The 15,791-nt window shown below is 47.3% G+C and overlaps 1 protein-coding gene across 4 annotated transcripts in view; it reads right to left on the minus strand.

Moving 5' to 3' along the window:
- Positions 1 to 15,791, minus strand: part of ABTB3 (ankyrin repeat and BTB domain containing 3) — a 364,832-nt gene that overhangs the window by 100,785 nt on the left and 248,256 nt on the right. For all 4 annotated transcript variants that reach the window (XM_058673531.1, XM_058673530.1, XM_058673529.1 and 1 more), the window contains one exon: positions 1,925 to 2,074. In XM_058673531.1, coding sequence (XP_058529514.1) covers positions 1,925 to 2,000 — 76 coding nt within the window. In that variant the 5' untranslated portion in view covers positions 2,001 to 2,074. The remainder of the gene's footprint in view (positions 1 to 1,924; positions 2,075 to 15,791) is intronic.

A 15,791-nucleotide genomic window follows, 5' to 3' on the forward strand; every position in this document is an offset into this window, starting at 1 on the left:
CTGGTGCTGCATTAGCTGAGAGACCAAATCAAATACTTTCACTTTAAGGGAGAAAGAATATGTTCCCATGGCAAGAGCCTGACAAAAGAAATGAACAAAGCACGGCGTGTGACTGGGTAGAGTGTGAAGCGGGAAGCAGAGTGACTGCTGGGTCCTGGGATTTCCCATTGGGGCAGTGCAGTATCCTAGAATTGGTCATGGTTCTAGCTGCACCACTTGGTAAAATATTCTGAAAACTACTGAAGCATATACTCTGCATAGGTGAACTTTTCATAACTGATATCTCATAGCTGTGATATAACAGTACTAAAAAATAGAGAGTATGGCAAGGCATGATAACTACTGGGACCAGAAGTGAAGCAGTCAGGGGGATAAGGGTTGCTATAGACTGACTCGGTGTGTTCCCCAAATCCTTATTTTGAAGCCCTGAGTCCCAGTGTGATGGGATTTGGCAGTGGGTTCTCTCACAGGTGATTGGGTGATTGGAGTAGGATGAGTCCCATGAGCATAGGGCGCTCATAATGGAATCTGTAGCCTTGAAAAGAAAATTCTTTTTCTCTTTCTTTCTTTCTTTCTCTCTCTCTCTTCCTTTCTTTTTTCTTTATTCTTTCTTTTCTTTCTCTTTTCTTCTTTCTTTTCTTTTTCTTTGCTTTTTTCTTTCTTTCTTTCTCTCTCTTTCTCTTTCTCTCTCTCTCTCTCTCCCCCACCCCACTCCCCTCATCATTGTGAGAACAGAGCAAGAAGGTGGCCATAAGCACACCAAGAAGAAGCCCTTGAGGGACTGAATGGCTCTGTCTCTTGAGCTTGAACTTTCCAGCCTCCACAACTGTAAGACGGAAATGTGCACCTTTTTTTTTTTTAAAGATTTTATTATTATTGGAAAGCCGGATATACAGAGAGGAGGAGAGACAGAGAGGAAGATCTTCCCTCCGATGTTTCACTCCCCAAGTGAGCCGCAACGGGCTGGTACGCGCCAATCCGATGCTGGGAACCAGGAACCTCTTCCGGGTCTCCCACGCGGGTGCAGGGTCCCAAAGCTTTGGGCCGTCCTCGACTGCTTTCCCAGGCCACAAGCAGGGAGCTGGATGGGAAGTGGAGCTGCTGGGATTAGAACCGGCGCCCATATGGGATCCCGGGGCTTTCAAGGCGAGGACTTTAGCCACTAGGCCATGCCGCCAGGCCCCGGAAATGTGCACCTTTTAAGTCCCCCTCTTTATAGGATTTGTGTTACTGTAGCCTGTGCTGACAAGACAAGGGTCCTAAAGATACTACACTTTTAAATAGAGGTCAAGGAAAGCCTCACAGAGAAGGTAACCTTGGGGGAAGACCTGAAGGTCACCTGTCAACAAGCCCTGTGGATGCCTGGAAGAGGAGCTGTTCAAGCAGAGGGAACAGTTCATGCAAGGGCCCTGCGGTGTGTGTCAAGCCCACAGAGAAACAGGGGCAAAAGGGAGAGAGGAAGGAGATAGCATCCAGAGCAGGGCCGGGGACACTAGGAAGCAATGCTGAGAATGGTGGTTTTTCCCATGGGGCATGTGGGGGCTTAGGCTCAGAGGAGAGAGTGATCTCACCCGGTGGACAATCACCATTTAGACAGCACTTATGATGCCAGCCCATGTGTAAACCCAGTCTCCGGCATGAACTCAGAGTTTGGGGTGAGTATTTCCTCTACTTTCTAGAAAAGGAAATGGAGGCTCAGAAAACAGCAGGAACTTGACCTGCATAGGTGGCACAGCCAGGAACCTTCCCAGGCCTACCAGGCTCTGCCCTCCCTCAATGCCATCTGTACCATCTCATGTACATAGCAGGCCTTCATAAGAGCAGTTACAAAGCAGTGCCCTGAGGGATGGGTGCTGGCCCCGTATACAACCTAGATAGAGGCCATGCTGCATGCTCAAGGGCTGGAGGGCCAGTGTCCACTTACTCAGCTCTGCGATGCTGCCCACGCGGGTGGCCAGCAAGGACTGCTCGATGGTCCTCAGCTCTGACTGGCTGAACATCGGCAGCTCTCCCGGCTTGCTCGACCGCTGTGGGTCTCGGTGAAGATTCAGACTGTCTGGGAGGCACAGCACCCCTGTAGGCAGAGGCAGAGAGAGAGAGAGAGAACAAAACAGAACATCAGTTTTCCATTAACCAAGGGCAGTGTGCAAATCTCCTCCCACAACCCCGCAAACCTGTCCAGAGCTGGAACTGTAAGGCCAACACTGGGGGTATCTCAACTGCTCTGGACTCTGGTTCAAAATGGCTGTGTGGCTGTCAAAGTGCCAGGCAGTGGCTGGGACACTCACATGGCCCTAAGCATACCCAACCAAATCATCCAAGTGGCAGCAGTTTCCTCCAATGCAGAGATGCCCATTGGGCAGTGGTGGTCACTGCCCAGTGCTGGCCATTGCTTCTGAAGGCCCAACCAATGTGACTCTGGGTGGGCATTCTGTCCTCTGTTAGACAAGGCTACTGGCTTCCTCTACAGAGCCAGCTGTCAGCAGGTAAAAGAGTCCCCATAGAATTTGTTACTTTGTGCTGCTGAACCCCTCAGGGACATTTCTGAAATCCAATTATTCCCTTTCCTTCCTTCCCACACCATCACCACTTAGCAGGAAGAAACCTCAGAGCTTACTCGGATAGATTACTAAAAAACATTCCTGCTTCTCTTCATTTCCCCAACCCAGCCAAACGCAGAACGTACTTCCTTGCTTCTTGCCTTGGGGTTTACCTAACGGGCTTCCTTTGGTTCCAGGCTTCCTTTGGTTCCAGGTCAATGAACAAGATCATGGGACCAAATGTGTGAATGGTGGCTGCTTCCCTGCACCTCTGCCATCATGAGGTGAAGAACATGCCCTGGCCAGCCTGCTGGTCTAGAGTGACAAATATATCAGGGATCCAGAACCATCCTGAAGCTTAGGGCTACTCCGGGTGACCCACAAAACAGACGCTTATGTGATGTATGTCTGAGAGTGTGGGGTTGGTTGTTACTCATCATTCTTATGGTGAAAACCAACAGAGACACCTACACAAGCCACTCATGGAGGCTACGATGACTTGGGCTGACATGGAACTGCACTGAGGGAAGGGTCATGGACTGGCCCTCACATAACCAGCAAGCCACCCAATACTCAGGAGATGAGTGAGGCAAGGTCTTATCAGGGACCTTAGGGAGTAGCTGCCCATATGCAGGGAGTATAGATTAATGTTCACTGTGTGTCCACAGCTTCTGGGCCTTTGGGGAATACAAAAGAATCAGAAGCTACATCCCAGTCATTTACAAACTCCCATGAAGAGATGATTTGGGGACAATAAATAGGCGATGGATGCTTGAGACCAACTAACAGGGGAGGGGTGAGAGAATTCCGAGGTCAGCAGTTCACTCCTCCTTGGGTCTTGCTCCAATCATGAAAGCTCAGCAAGCAACGGTTCTTCCTTTGTAGACAGTCACTTTGTAAGGTGGCACCCTCTACCTCACGCTCGTCTGGCCATGAGTGGCTCCAGCCACAGGCAGCCAGGCCATTTCCCCTGAATGTTTTATCTTTACATTCAACTGAGACAGTGGGGAAGGCAAGTACAGTGCCCATCTTCTGGATGAGTAATGAACAGTGAACAGCAGATGAGGAACACAAGTGACCTTTAGAGCTGACCATTCCTATAGTCAGGAAATTGGTGGAATAAATTTCTAAGATAGTTCTCTTCAAACAGCTATAATAGTCACGTCTGGGTCAGCCAAAACCAGGAGTCAGGAACTCCATTTTGCTCTGCCATATGGGTGACAGATACTTAAGTACTTGGGCTGTCTTCCACTGCCTTCCCAGGCATATTAGCAGGAAGCTAGAAGGAAAGCTGAAGAGTCAGGACTCAAACCAGACACACGAATGTGGCAAGCCAGCGATACAGGAGGCCGCTTAACCTGCCACATCACAACACTGGACTCCCAAATGCTCTTGACACTACTATTATTTTGGCACTATTGACATTAAGGACCACATTTAGCCTAGTGGCTAATATGTTTGCATTCCACATCAGAATATCTGGATCAAATTCCAACTCAGCTTCCAATGCCAGCCTGCTGCCAACGTGTACCCTGACAGGCAACAAGTGATGGTTCAAGTACTTGGGTCCCCACTTTCCACATGGGACACCTGGCCTGGGTTCCCAGCTCCTGGATTTGGCCTGACCCAATCTAGCTGTTGGGGAATGAACCATTGGATGGGAGAATTCTTCCCGTTACTCAAATATATGACAAAAAATAAATTGAAGTGATATTAGAAAAAAAATACAGCCATGTATCATACAATGTTCAATGATGGTCCACTTACACAGAGTACAATTCTATCACCTGGGACATGGTGGTTGTCTCAGTTTGTGTAAAAGTACTATTTTGCTCAAATAATGACATAACTGCTTAATGATGCATTTCTCAGAATGCATCCCTCTCCTCAAGGGTCACCTGCTGCATCCTTTATATCACAGTCGAACACGCAAACAGCAGCACAAAGGCCTCAATTTTCTTGTCTTGCATCACAATGCTTCATAACAATTCTAGTGACCCTTACCAATTGTTCCCTTTCCACTTTTAAAAGTTATTTATTCATTTTTATTTGAAAGGTAGAGCTACAGAGACAGAAGGAGAGACAGAGAGAGGGATCTTCCATCTAAGGTTCACTCCCCACATGGCTACAATAGCCAGAGTTGGGGCAGGAGCCAGGAACCTGCCCCAGGTCTTCTCATGTGAGTTTGAGGACCCAGGCTTTGGGCCATCTTCTGCTGCTTTTCCAGACCACCAGCAGGGAGCTGGATCAAAAGTGGAGACACCAGGACTTGAACCAACACCCATATTTGATGCTAGCATCACAGGCAGAGGCTTAGCTTGCTATGCCACAGTGCCAGTCCCTTACTTCTCTTTTCTCCAGTTGTATAAATAAAATCCAAGCTGGCCTTGGCCCCAGAGTGACTTCATCACCCACTAAAATGGTCATCATAGGCAGCTTGAAAAAACACCATGGACTGTGCAGGTGCACACCTGGTACTAAATAGGCACAAAGGATTTGGTATCTACTAGACACTGCAGAGTGCTGTCATTTGGAAGCTTTCAGGGAAGACAAGACCTTTGCAGAAATGCCCACCCTCCACGGCCAGCCTTCTCCCTGGATGGATGTGTCATCTCCCAAACTCCCGAGGCAGGGGCCCTCTGAGTCACCCTGGTTTCCTCTTGTCTGCTCACCTTCCCAGACACGAAGTCAGAGGCTAAGCCAAGTCATTGTTGCCATGGCAATGGATCTTGGGTCAATTCCTCACTTGACGCCCTTGATGCCTAACTCAGGGACTTAGTTCCTCTTGAGGAGCTTGAGGCAGAGAGCACAAGCCCATCATGATTTGCCTGTCAAGTGGCCTGGGCCTCAGGGTTGTGAACATGGAGGAGTGGTCTGTCCAAATAACTCAAGTGCTGCTAAGGGATGGCTTTCTTAGTATTTGCATTATTGTTGCAAGCTAAATCAGATTTGCAGATCAAAATTTTTTTTACTAATTTTCACTTTATTTGAAAGGTAGAGTCACAGAGAGACAGATGGAGCAGAGATCTTCCATGTACTGGTCTGCTCCCCCAAATACACAACAGGCAGAACTGGACCAGGCTGAAGCCAGGGGCCCAGAACTCCATGTGAGTCCCCCACATGGGTGGCAAGGACCAAGCACTTGAGCTGCCATCACCTGCTGCCTCTTAGGGTGCATGTCAACAGGAAGCTGGATCAGAAGCAGAGGAATCGGGACACAACCCAGCACTCCTATGAGCTGCAGGAGGCCCAAACAGCAACCCAACTGCTGGGCCGTATGCTGGTCCCCACATCTACGTTTTAAAATGTGACTTTACATGTTGACTGAGGCATGAGCAAAAGCCACTTGGATTCTGGCATGCAGAGCTTTAGGCCTGGCTCTGCCTCTTCTCCCTGTGGTCGATCTTGGGCAGGTCACAGAGCCTGTGTGGACCCCATTTTGTCTTCCGTGAAATGAGAATTATAGCCATAGTCTTGGCTTCCTCACAGGGTTGCCGGGAACAGGGGAGGGGGCGGGGAGTGAAATGAAATGAATAGTGTCTATCAAAGCGTTTTGCACAAGCTGAACAAACAGTAAATTCTCAGCACACATTTCCATAGATGAAAATCAGTCAATGTGTCTGGACTACTTTTTAATCACAAGAATAAACAATTTCCCCCAAAATGAGTTGTCCTTCTTCTAGAGGGTTAGAAAACTTAAATTTGAAAACACAATTATTCAAAGAAGCTTTTAGAACCAGATTAGAGAGAGTCTATAATTGTGCTATTATGCAAAGGTTCTGTATATCAGGCCTGCCTTTTCTTTTTGAGAACTCTATACGGAGTACACACATAGACTGAGGTCATTTATTTATTTACTGGGTAAAAATCAGCCAAACTAATAAGAGGTCCTCAGCATCACACTTCAGTGTCAGGTGCAGGTCTGAGTTTGGAATTACTCATCAGTTCCTGTTATTGAAGCTAAAGACAGTATGGGCCAGATGAGTGAAGCCTCATGTTCAAAAGAAACTCGGGACCAAACATAACTTTAACAAACCTAAAGGAAATATCCTCTTTGGTGATTAGGTGAGCATAAACCGGGCCCACAATGGGCTTGAGTGGTCATGATTTTCCTGAAATTCCTTTATTTTGGGGGGTGTTTTTGGCATTTGTGTAAGGGGGCAGTACATTCCATTCTCTGCAAAGGTCTATGGAGTTTAAAAAATGACAAATCACTAGCTTGTGTTTTGCTATAGTGGGTTAAGCCATTGTCTACAATGTCAGCATCCCATATGAACCCTGGTTTGAGTTCTGGCTGCCCTGCCTCTAACCCTGTTAAAGTGCTTTAGAAAGCAGTGGAAGATGGCCAAGTACTTGAACAACCTTGGCATCTATGTGAAAGATCCAGCTGTAGTTCTAGGTTCTGGGTTTCAGCCTGCCCAATCTTGGTTGCTGTTGCTATTTGGGGAGTGAACCAGTAGATGGAAGATTTCTATTTCTCCATGTATCATTCGGCCCTTCAAAGAAATATTGAGCAAAAATGACAAATCAATGCTATTGAGAGTCTATATTTCCACTGATACAAGGCTTCGCTGATCTGGGACTGGCCTGGCCCACTGGGACCCTGGCAGAGGACATTGGTCTCCAACAGAGTTGAATTCAAACCTTGATGCTGTCTGCCTGCACCACCCTCTATGTTTGCAATGAGAAGCTAAACTCCTCTCTGTGTGCATAAAACTAGAGGAGCCACTCAAAGTCCTGGCCTCTAACGAATGCCCAAGAATATGCTGTTGCCATAAATGTATGCTACTATTTAAGAATGTCTGGATCCCAGCAGTTCTGTGGATCATCCTTCCCAAACCCTGTGTGACTAGAGACAGGCAGTTTTTCAGTGAGGTCATTCAGATTGTAAAATACAAGAATGCTGCTGGGGCTAGGACTCAGGGCCAACCATGCCTAGCCACATGTGTCTGATACAGGCCACCCAGGGCGCCTTGCTCCTTCCCATCTGCCTCCCTTCTTATGTGCGGGGATGGCTCCTGGCCAAACACAATACCTTGCCACTCTTCTCTGCATCTCCATTCTGCTATTTCAGCCTGGGGTTTGGATGTGGTTTGAGTGGATCCTACAGGGGCGTGTACTGGAGGCTGACTTCTCTGTGTGGTGATCTTGAGGGGGAAAAAAATCCCAAGAGGTGGGATCTTAGCAGGAGGGAGGTGGGATCTTAGCAGGAGGGAGGTGGGTCATCATCTGAGGCACTACTCTCAGCAGAGATTGGTAACTGCTGGTCCCGCTGAGACTGTTCTCTTGGGAGCAGCTTATTAGAGTGAAGCCATCCCATGTGTTTGCCTTCTCATGCGTGCACCCACATGTCTTTCTCCTATTCTAGTACGCTGCCATGGGTCCAAGGGCACCGTCACTGGGGTCCCGGTGCCACACTGTTTGCACACTTTAGGTCATGAGTCAAGTAAACTTCTTCATAAGTAACACAGCCTTGAGTATATTTTTTATGGCAACAGACAACCACGAATATACCCCCAAAGAAAGAAACAAGTAAGCCAGACCTTGACATCCATCCTGGGAGAGGATGCTGATGACAGGGAGGAAGGAAGTAACACCAGCCAAATGCTATGGAGGACGCGCTGTGGGCCAGGTGCTATGCCAAGCACTTGACATATTTAGATTCAGACCTAGTTCCATTCTCTTAGCCACATTACAGAAGAGAGAAGCCAATATTTTTGGGAGACAGGCTCTGGGTTCAAGTGACCGGGTTTGAACCCTAATCACATCACTTAATCACATTTTTTTCTCCAGATCACCCATTACTATCTGATACTATATGGTTCTGTTATAATTTATTTATGTGGTGTTGGTCTCCAGTACTTATTGTAAACAACTAAGGGTTTACTTCTGCAAATGGCTGCAACAGCCACAGCTAGGCTAGGCAGAAACCAGGAGCCCAGAGCTTCAACCTTGTCTCCCTCATGGGTGGCAGGGGCCCAAGTGCTTGGATCATCATTACCACTGCCTTCCAGGAATATTAGCAGGGAGCTGAAATGGGGGTGTGCATGTGACAGAAGCTGAGGTGGCAGCTGAAGTTTTCTGTGTGAAATAGTTGGAATCAGCAGTGGGGTGTGTGTGTGTGTGTGTGTGTGTGACCGTGTCATGCTGTGCTGGAGAGGGACTAAGTGAGTCAGGGTACCCTGGACATAGACCCAAGCTGTGCTTTGTTTGCCCCTGGCTGTAAGAGATCAGGCTCGACTCATTCTGCCTGCTGAGCTTGACTTGGCCTTTTGCAAAGTTATGCCTGAGGTTTAAAGTGGTCCTGGCATCAGCCTCAGCTTAAACAGGAAAGAGGCAGCAGGGTATATGGCAGAGCAGTCCTAGAACAAGTATCAGACAGACTTGGTCAGGTGCAGCTTCCCAACAGGGGTGTCTTCCCAGCATGTAGCCAAGCCTCACGACCAGGCTGCTCTTAGCCTCAAACGCTTGGCTGTCAACTTTCTGGTGTGCCTGGGAGACGGTAATGGGATGATCTATATGGGCAACTTGGCACAAGAAGGGGGTCGATAAATGTTTGCTAATAATCTAAGTAAATGAAGTTCTCTGAAGCTTAAGATTTAGGAATTCAATAACAGACTGTGCCAGAAGGCTCACTTTTAAGGGTAAAATTATGAGGAGACAAGATAGGAAATGATCAAATTTTCTCTTTAAATGTTTGTACAACTGGTTGGGAAAGGCTTTTATTTTAAGAGACTTGGCAGCAGGAAATGAATTCAGGGTCGGCTTGGCGAATCCATTTGTCTGGGAGAAGCAGCTCTTGGTCCAATTAGGCTAAACCCAGACCATGGCTCATGCCTTCCCCCACAAGGAATCACATCAAAGACAACATCCGGGGGAAGTCTCCTGGCAGACCATAGAAAGAAGTGAGATTCAGGAAACACAAAGATGAAGCATTTTCAGAACCTGCCCAGCCGCGGAGCTGGAAGCACACATAGGAGGATGATGTGATGGTCTTCCTAAAGGAACATGAAGATACTCTTGGGTCATTCATTCATTCAACTACAGACACTGGGTACCACAAAGACTATAACACATTGTTGTGGCCAGAATCTCATATGGGCATCAGTTCATGTCCTGGCTGCTCTTCTTGTCATTTAGTTCCCTGCTTATGCCTTGGGAAAGCAGTAGAGCATGGCCCAAGTCCTTGGGACCCTGATCTATGTGGGAGACTCAAAAGAACTCCTGGCTCCTGGCTTTGGATTGGCTCAGCTCCAGCCATTGTGGCCATCTGGGGAGTGAACCAGTGGATGAAAGATATTTCTCTCTGTCTCTCCTCTCTGTAAATATGCCTTTTCAGTAAAAATAAGTCTTTTTTTTTAAAGAACACATTGCTATCCTCAAAGGCTCCCAGACGCCCAGGGAGTAGCCTCTCCACCAACTTGAAAACCACAGGAGAAAGAGCAAAAGAGTGGTGGTCCCAGGTTTCCACCATGTAGCCCAGGAGGCCGAATCCAGGTCCTCCTAGGAGTTTCAGGGACATCTCCAGGGGAACTCAAAGCTGGAGCTGGGATCTGGGGTGTGGGACAGATGCCTTACAGCAGAGTTGAAAGAATTGGGGTTTTTTTGTGTTTTAAAAACTTACTTACTTATGTTAAAGGCAGAGTGAGAGAGGGAAAGGGAGAGGAAGAGAGTAGAAGGAGTGGAGTGGGAGGAGGAGAGGGAGAAGGATGGTGAAAGTGAGGGAGAAAGGGGGTGAGAAAGAGAAGGGGAGAGGGATAGAAGGAACTGGGGGAGAGATAGATATATAGAGAGATGTGGGAGAAGAGGGAGAGGTATGTGCATTCGCTAGTTCACTTCTCTGTGATTGGCTGGGACATGCAGAAGCCGGAAGACTGGTACTTCATCCAGGTCTCTGACATTGGTGAGCCGGCCATCTTCAGCTGCTTTCCCAGGCACATTAGCAGGGAGCTGGCTGGGATGTGGAGCAGCTGGGACTTGATCCAGGCACTTCAACATGGGATGTGGACATCCCAAGCTATAAATTCTTATGTTCAGTGCTTGGAAGGACTCACAGCCCTGCAAGTTCCCAGCAAGATCACCCCTCAGGTGTGTTACTCAGCCTCCCCATGCCTCAGTTTCCTTGTGAATACCACAAGGATCACCCACTACAATGTAAGTGCCTTTAGTGACTTTCAAAATACTAATCATAAAGCGATACACATCCGTTCCAAGATCTCCTGAATCCACTTCTGTGTAACAAGAGTCAGAGCTTGCTCTTCATCTTCATGCATTAATTTATTCACTCACTCATTGCATCCAAACCATGTGGAGGTTCTGCAGGGGAGAAAGGTATAAACAAATTCACCACACAAGCCCTACTTTAGGGTGCCTGAGGTCTAGCTGGGCAGACAAATGTCATTAATCATGACATGAAGGAATTTCTGTTTAATTTGATTTCATGTAATGAATACAAGAATAACCCTTTTTCTTCATGGTTATTAACAGCTCTTTTCTTTTGGTTTGTAAACTGATGTTGAAGAGTCTTAATTTGCTATTGGAATATCCCATTCTTAGTGATGTGTAAGAGTAATTAGCCCTTTGCCAGATATGTGTCCAGCATGTGTCTCTTCCCAGTCTGTCATGTACCTTTTAAGGGCATATTTGCAATGCTTTTTTTTTCAGTAGAAGTATCTTTAGCTAATGCAGGCAAATTTATCAGTCTTTCCATGGGCTCTAGGTATAGGTCAGAAAGTCCTTCCTCTTCTCAAGTTTACTTAAAAATGAACCATGTTTTCTCCTTACTATTTCATTTTCAATATTACAATTTGATCTATCTGGAATAAGGTATGGATTCAGTTTTGTTTTTGTATTTCCCAAGTGACTAAATGATTGTGTTACGATTTGCTGAATAATCCATCTTTTCCTCCACTCAATTGGGATAATTTTACTTCTCTGTATCTACAGGTATTTCCTAACCTATTGCACTGACTTAATTTTTTTTCTGTCTCAGAAGCAAATTGCTAGATTACTGTCTCTTCATAAATGTTGTTAAATCATGTAGGTTGACTCTTTTCCTCTTCTTTGTGAAAGAGATTCTGAGGCTATTTTGGTCTATTTCTTTCCCAGGTTAATTTAAATTCTGCATCGTCAAGTTTCTGAGTAGGGGTCAATTGGAAATGGAAGGAGTTGATGAGCTGTGAGGTGGTGAAAGGTACAGAGCCACTTAAGAGGCCTTTTGAGTTCATTATTTGGGTATTCATCACGTTCCTTGGAATAAAGCTAGCTGTGCCTTTCCCTGCTATCAACTCCACAGTTCCACTGGACAGCTCATTAGGACTTGTTTAATCAACACCAGCTGAATTAATAGGTGAGTTCTTTGTGGGAAAGAAAGATTAGTTAAGCATCAAAGAAAGGTGGTAATGTCCTACTAGTGCCCCACTGAGAGGTTCTTCCCGCTAGAGCAAGCACAGGGGGCTGCGAAGATGCAGAGAGGGAGAGAGAGAGAGAGAGAGAGAGAGAGAGAGAGAGAGAAAACGCTAGCTTTCAGAAACATAGAAACATCCTGGACCACGCACAGATGTTCACAGGACCATTTCATCTGTCAGGTGTCTGGAAACCATTTGCAGGTGGTACCCAGGGTACCTTCTAAAGCGGAAGCTGGTGTCTCTGGCAATCTTTCCACTGGAAACCTCTTGACAGTGTAAGTGATCAAGGTTTATTTATAATCATTATGAAGGCCCCCAAGGCTTGGCAGATCCCGAGTCACCCAAGAAAGATTAAATCACATTCAACCCAGCTTTCACATTAAGTATATCTAATTGTATTCTGGGTCTTCAAAGACTGATGATCTGTAATTCGGCAGCCCGATGACGATGGAATTATTACTTATTTGACATGATAGAGAGGGGGAATTATTAATAAGAATGTTTAATAATCTGAAATACCCTATGGCTGACCACACAAAATGGTACAGGAATGTGTGTGTGTGTGTGCGCGTGCGCATGTACAGGCATGGAAGCAGCTGGGTCAGCATTTTGGGAGTTGCTCACACGCTGCTGTGGTAATACAATAGAGACAACAATAGCACACAGAGTGTAAATCTGCCAGATGCTGATACAGATAACTAACAGGCCTTTCACAAGCATTCAAATGCAAAGATGACTAAATTGGCTTTTAAAAACATTAGAATCCCATTAGGTCAAATTCAGCAGTGGATTGCTGAGCAGAGTAAACCACAAGAGGACCCAATATTCTCATTTGTGGCTACTGCTAAAAGGTACCACACTTGCAGGGAGCCCACAGCCGTTGCTGTGGGGAGACAGGGCCCTGCCTCACCCTGCATCTGGGAAAGGAGGCCTGAGTGTGTGGGGGCAAGGAGGGATTAGAATAAGGAACACGAGAAATAGCTCGGATGAACTCAACATGTCCCAGCTTTCAATTATGAAGGACTCCCATCCACATAAGAAGCCGTTTGGACACTTTCCTCCAAACCCATTGTGAGAGGAGTTAGATTGGGTGGTAGGCAGATAGGGTATTCTGGGTCCCCAAGTCATTTTTCTTCCCAAATATAAAGGGGTATTTTCCCCACCATGTCTTGGATTCACCAGAACACGTCTCTCCCAAGACAAATGCATATTTTATCAGGAGTGCTTCCCCCAGGAGACAAGGGTGACATTAACATATCTATTCCCCACCTGAAGCCTCCGCCCATTTCTGTCTCCAGCCATTGCCAAGGGGGAGGGCTTCAGACTGGCCTCTTTATCATTAGAAAGGGACCAAGGAAGTTGGCCAGTGACACCTTTCTGGCCTTTTGTCCCAAGGCCAGGTACCATGGAAACCAGGAATTTCCTTTGTTTATGAAGAAACATCTTTGAGGGGAACCTTTAAAAGATGCTTTCTCCACCATTAATATGGGTTTTTTCTCTCTTAGCTTTTCCTCCTGCCACTATGGCAGGGGACTAGGGTCTTTTTACTTTTCCTCCTGCCACTATGGCAGGGGATAAGGGTCTTTACTATCTCAGAACCCCCTCCCGTCACTAGGGCGGGAGTCTCCTTTCTTAGCTTTTCTAATAAATCTTACTTTAAAACTAAACTGTGTCCGCAAGAAAATTCTTCTTTCCTGCGAGACAAGAATTTGAGGTTGCTGCAGTATTCGGGGTTCAAAAACCCTACAACACCATCACACCACCCTTGTATTTAATTTCCTGCATTTAGATGCCTTTAAGGTCCCCCTGGAGTTGGTCAAGGCCCAGAGAGAGCAAACAGCTGGCCTGCTAGCATTGTGAGAGGAGTTAAGACTGGGTGGTAGGCAGTTAGGGTTTTCTGGGTCCCCAAGTCATTTTTCTTCCCAAATATAAAGGGGTATTTTCCCCACCATGTCTTGGATTCACCAGAACACGTCTCTCCCAAGACAAATGCATATTTTATCAGGAGTGTTTCCCCCAGGAGACAAGGGTGACATTAACATATCTATTCCTCACCTGAAGCCTCCGCCCAATTCTGTCTCCAGCCATTGCCAAGGGGGAGGGCTTCAGACTGGCCTCTTTATCATTAGAAAGGGACCAAGGAAGTTGGCCAGTGACACCTTTCTGGCCTTTTGTCCCAAGACCAGGTACCATGGAAACCAGGAATTTCCTTTGCTTATGGAGAAACATCTTTGAGGGGAACCTTTAAAAGATGCTTTCTCCACCATTAATATGGGTCTTTCTCTATCTCGAGGCCCCCTCCCATCACTAGGATGGGAGTCTACTTTCTCACCTATTTCTAATAAATCTTACTTTAAAACTAAACTGTGTCCGCATGAAAATTCTTCTTTCCTGCGAGACAAGAATTTGAGGTTGCTGCAGTACTCGGGGTTCAAAAACCCTACAACAGCATATTCCAAATGCACACCAGCCAATCTGAAGCCCGCCCCCAAAGCCTCCTCCTCCTTGGGCTCTCACTCAGCCCCAGCCTCCGCCTGCTCTGATCTCTTTTAGGGTCAGGTTCAGACACTTGGGGACAGCCCCTCTGCCTCATAACCCACCACCATCATTCTAATTCTGCCTACCCTGCCTCTCCCACTCCATGGAAAATGTCCATGGAAATTTTAGTGGGGACATAATTCAAACCATCATTTCCACATGAAGGCACCAAGCAGAGGATGGGTTCTCAAGAAATGCCAGCTCCCTCTTCCCCCACGAAAAGCATGTGGCAGCATTCTGGGCTGCCAGCCACAAGTGCTGTCAGAATGCTGTCAACCTGACTTCCCCAAGGGATGTCCTGCCCCAGACAATGCCCCTGGATCTGCCTGGGGCTATCCTCTGCTGTTCCCCAGCAGCGACAGTGAGGGACAGAGCCAGGGCTGGGCAGGGAGAGGCCAGCCTGTTCTGGACCTGTGGTGTGCATGCGTCCTGCAAGAACTGTGATCAGGCAAGCCCTGATGAGCTGCCTCCATCCCTAGGGACTGCCCTGGTCTGGAGCATGGCCTTTCCCACTCTAGTTTCTATTGTAGACAGCAATCTGGCCTCAGGGAAACTGAGTTCAGTTCTCCAGCTTCAGGGGTTTGTGTGCTTCCTGCTTGTCTCATGGCACTCTGCTCCTAAGAGCAGTTCTGTGAAAACAACACCTGCTAAACGCTACTCTGATGGCACTTAGAAGCACCAAGTCCCTAGTGGTTCCCAGCGCTGCTGACCAGCAGCCTCAGGAGCAGGTGCATGGCTGCCCCAGGTGTAAAGCTAATCAGCAGGCTGAGCAGTCAGCCTGAGACTTCCCTCCTGTAACCATCCCTGAGATGTGCTACCACGAGATGCTGCGATGCCACTCTCTTCAGTTGTGTTATGTGTGGCTGGTTTGGTGCCCTTTAGAAGCACTGGCAGGGCCTCCCATGTGGCCCTTAGTGCACTCTGTAGGAGGACGGGGTGTCAGGAGGAGGTTGCAAGGAGACAGGGGGTCAGCGGACAGTCTGGGCAGGGACGTGGCCCAAGTTACTCAGGGATATAGAAAAGGCCTCTGAGCCACTGCTGTTGGGAGAGGCCCTCTTGAATAGAGGCGTGGAAGGGGCTAGCCTGAAAACCTGGGAGGGCCAAGTGCACCTAATTCTATTTCTCAGCCTGCTGCAGGGAGCTTGAGGAAGCAATGTCTGGTTCCTTCATCCTTAGCTTCCGTACACGGAAGACAGAGACACGAGCTGTGCACCCTGCAGAGGAAGGAGGCAAACCCCAGGTGGATAGCATCATGGTTGTTTTTCAGAAGGTAGTGCATATTCACTACATTGACATGACGTCGTAG

Source organism: Ochotona princeps, chromosome 15, assembly GCF_030435755.1.
Source record: "Ochotona princeps isolate mOchPri1 chromosome 15, mOchPri1.hap1, whole genome shotgun sequence".
Taxonomy (NCBI): Eukaryota; Metazoa; Chordata; class Mammalia; order Lagomorpha; family Ochotonidae; genus Ochotona; species Ochotona princeps.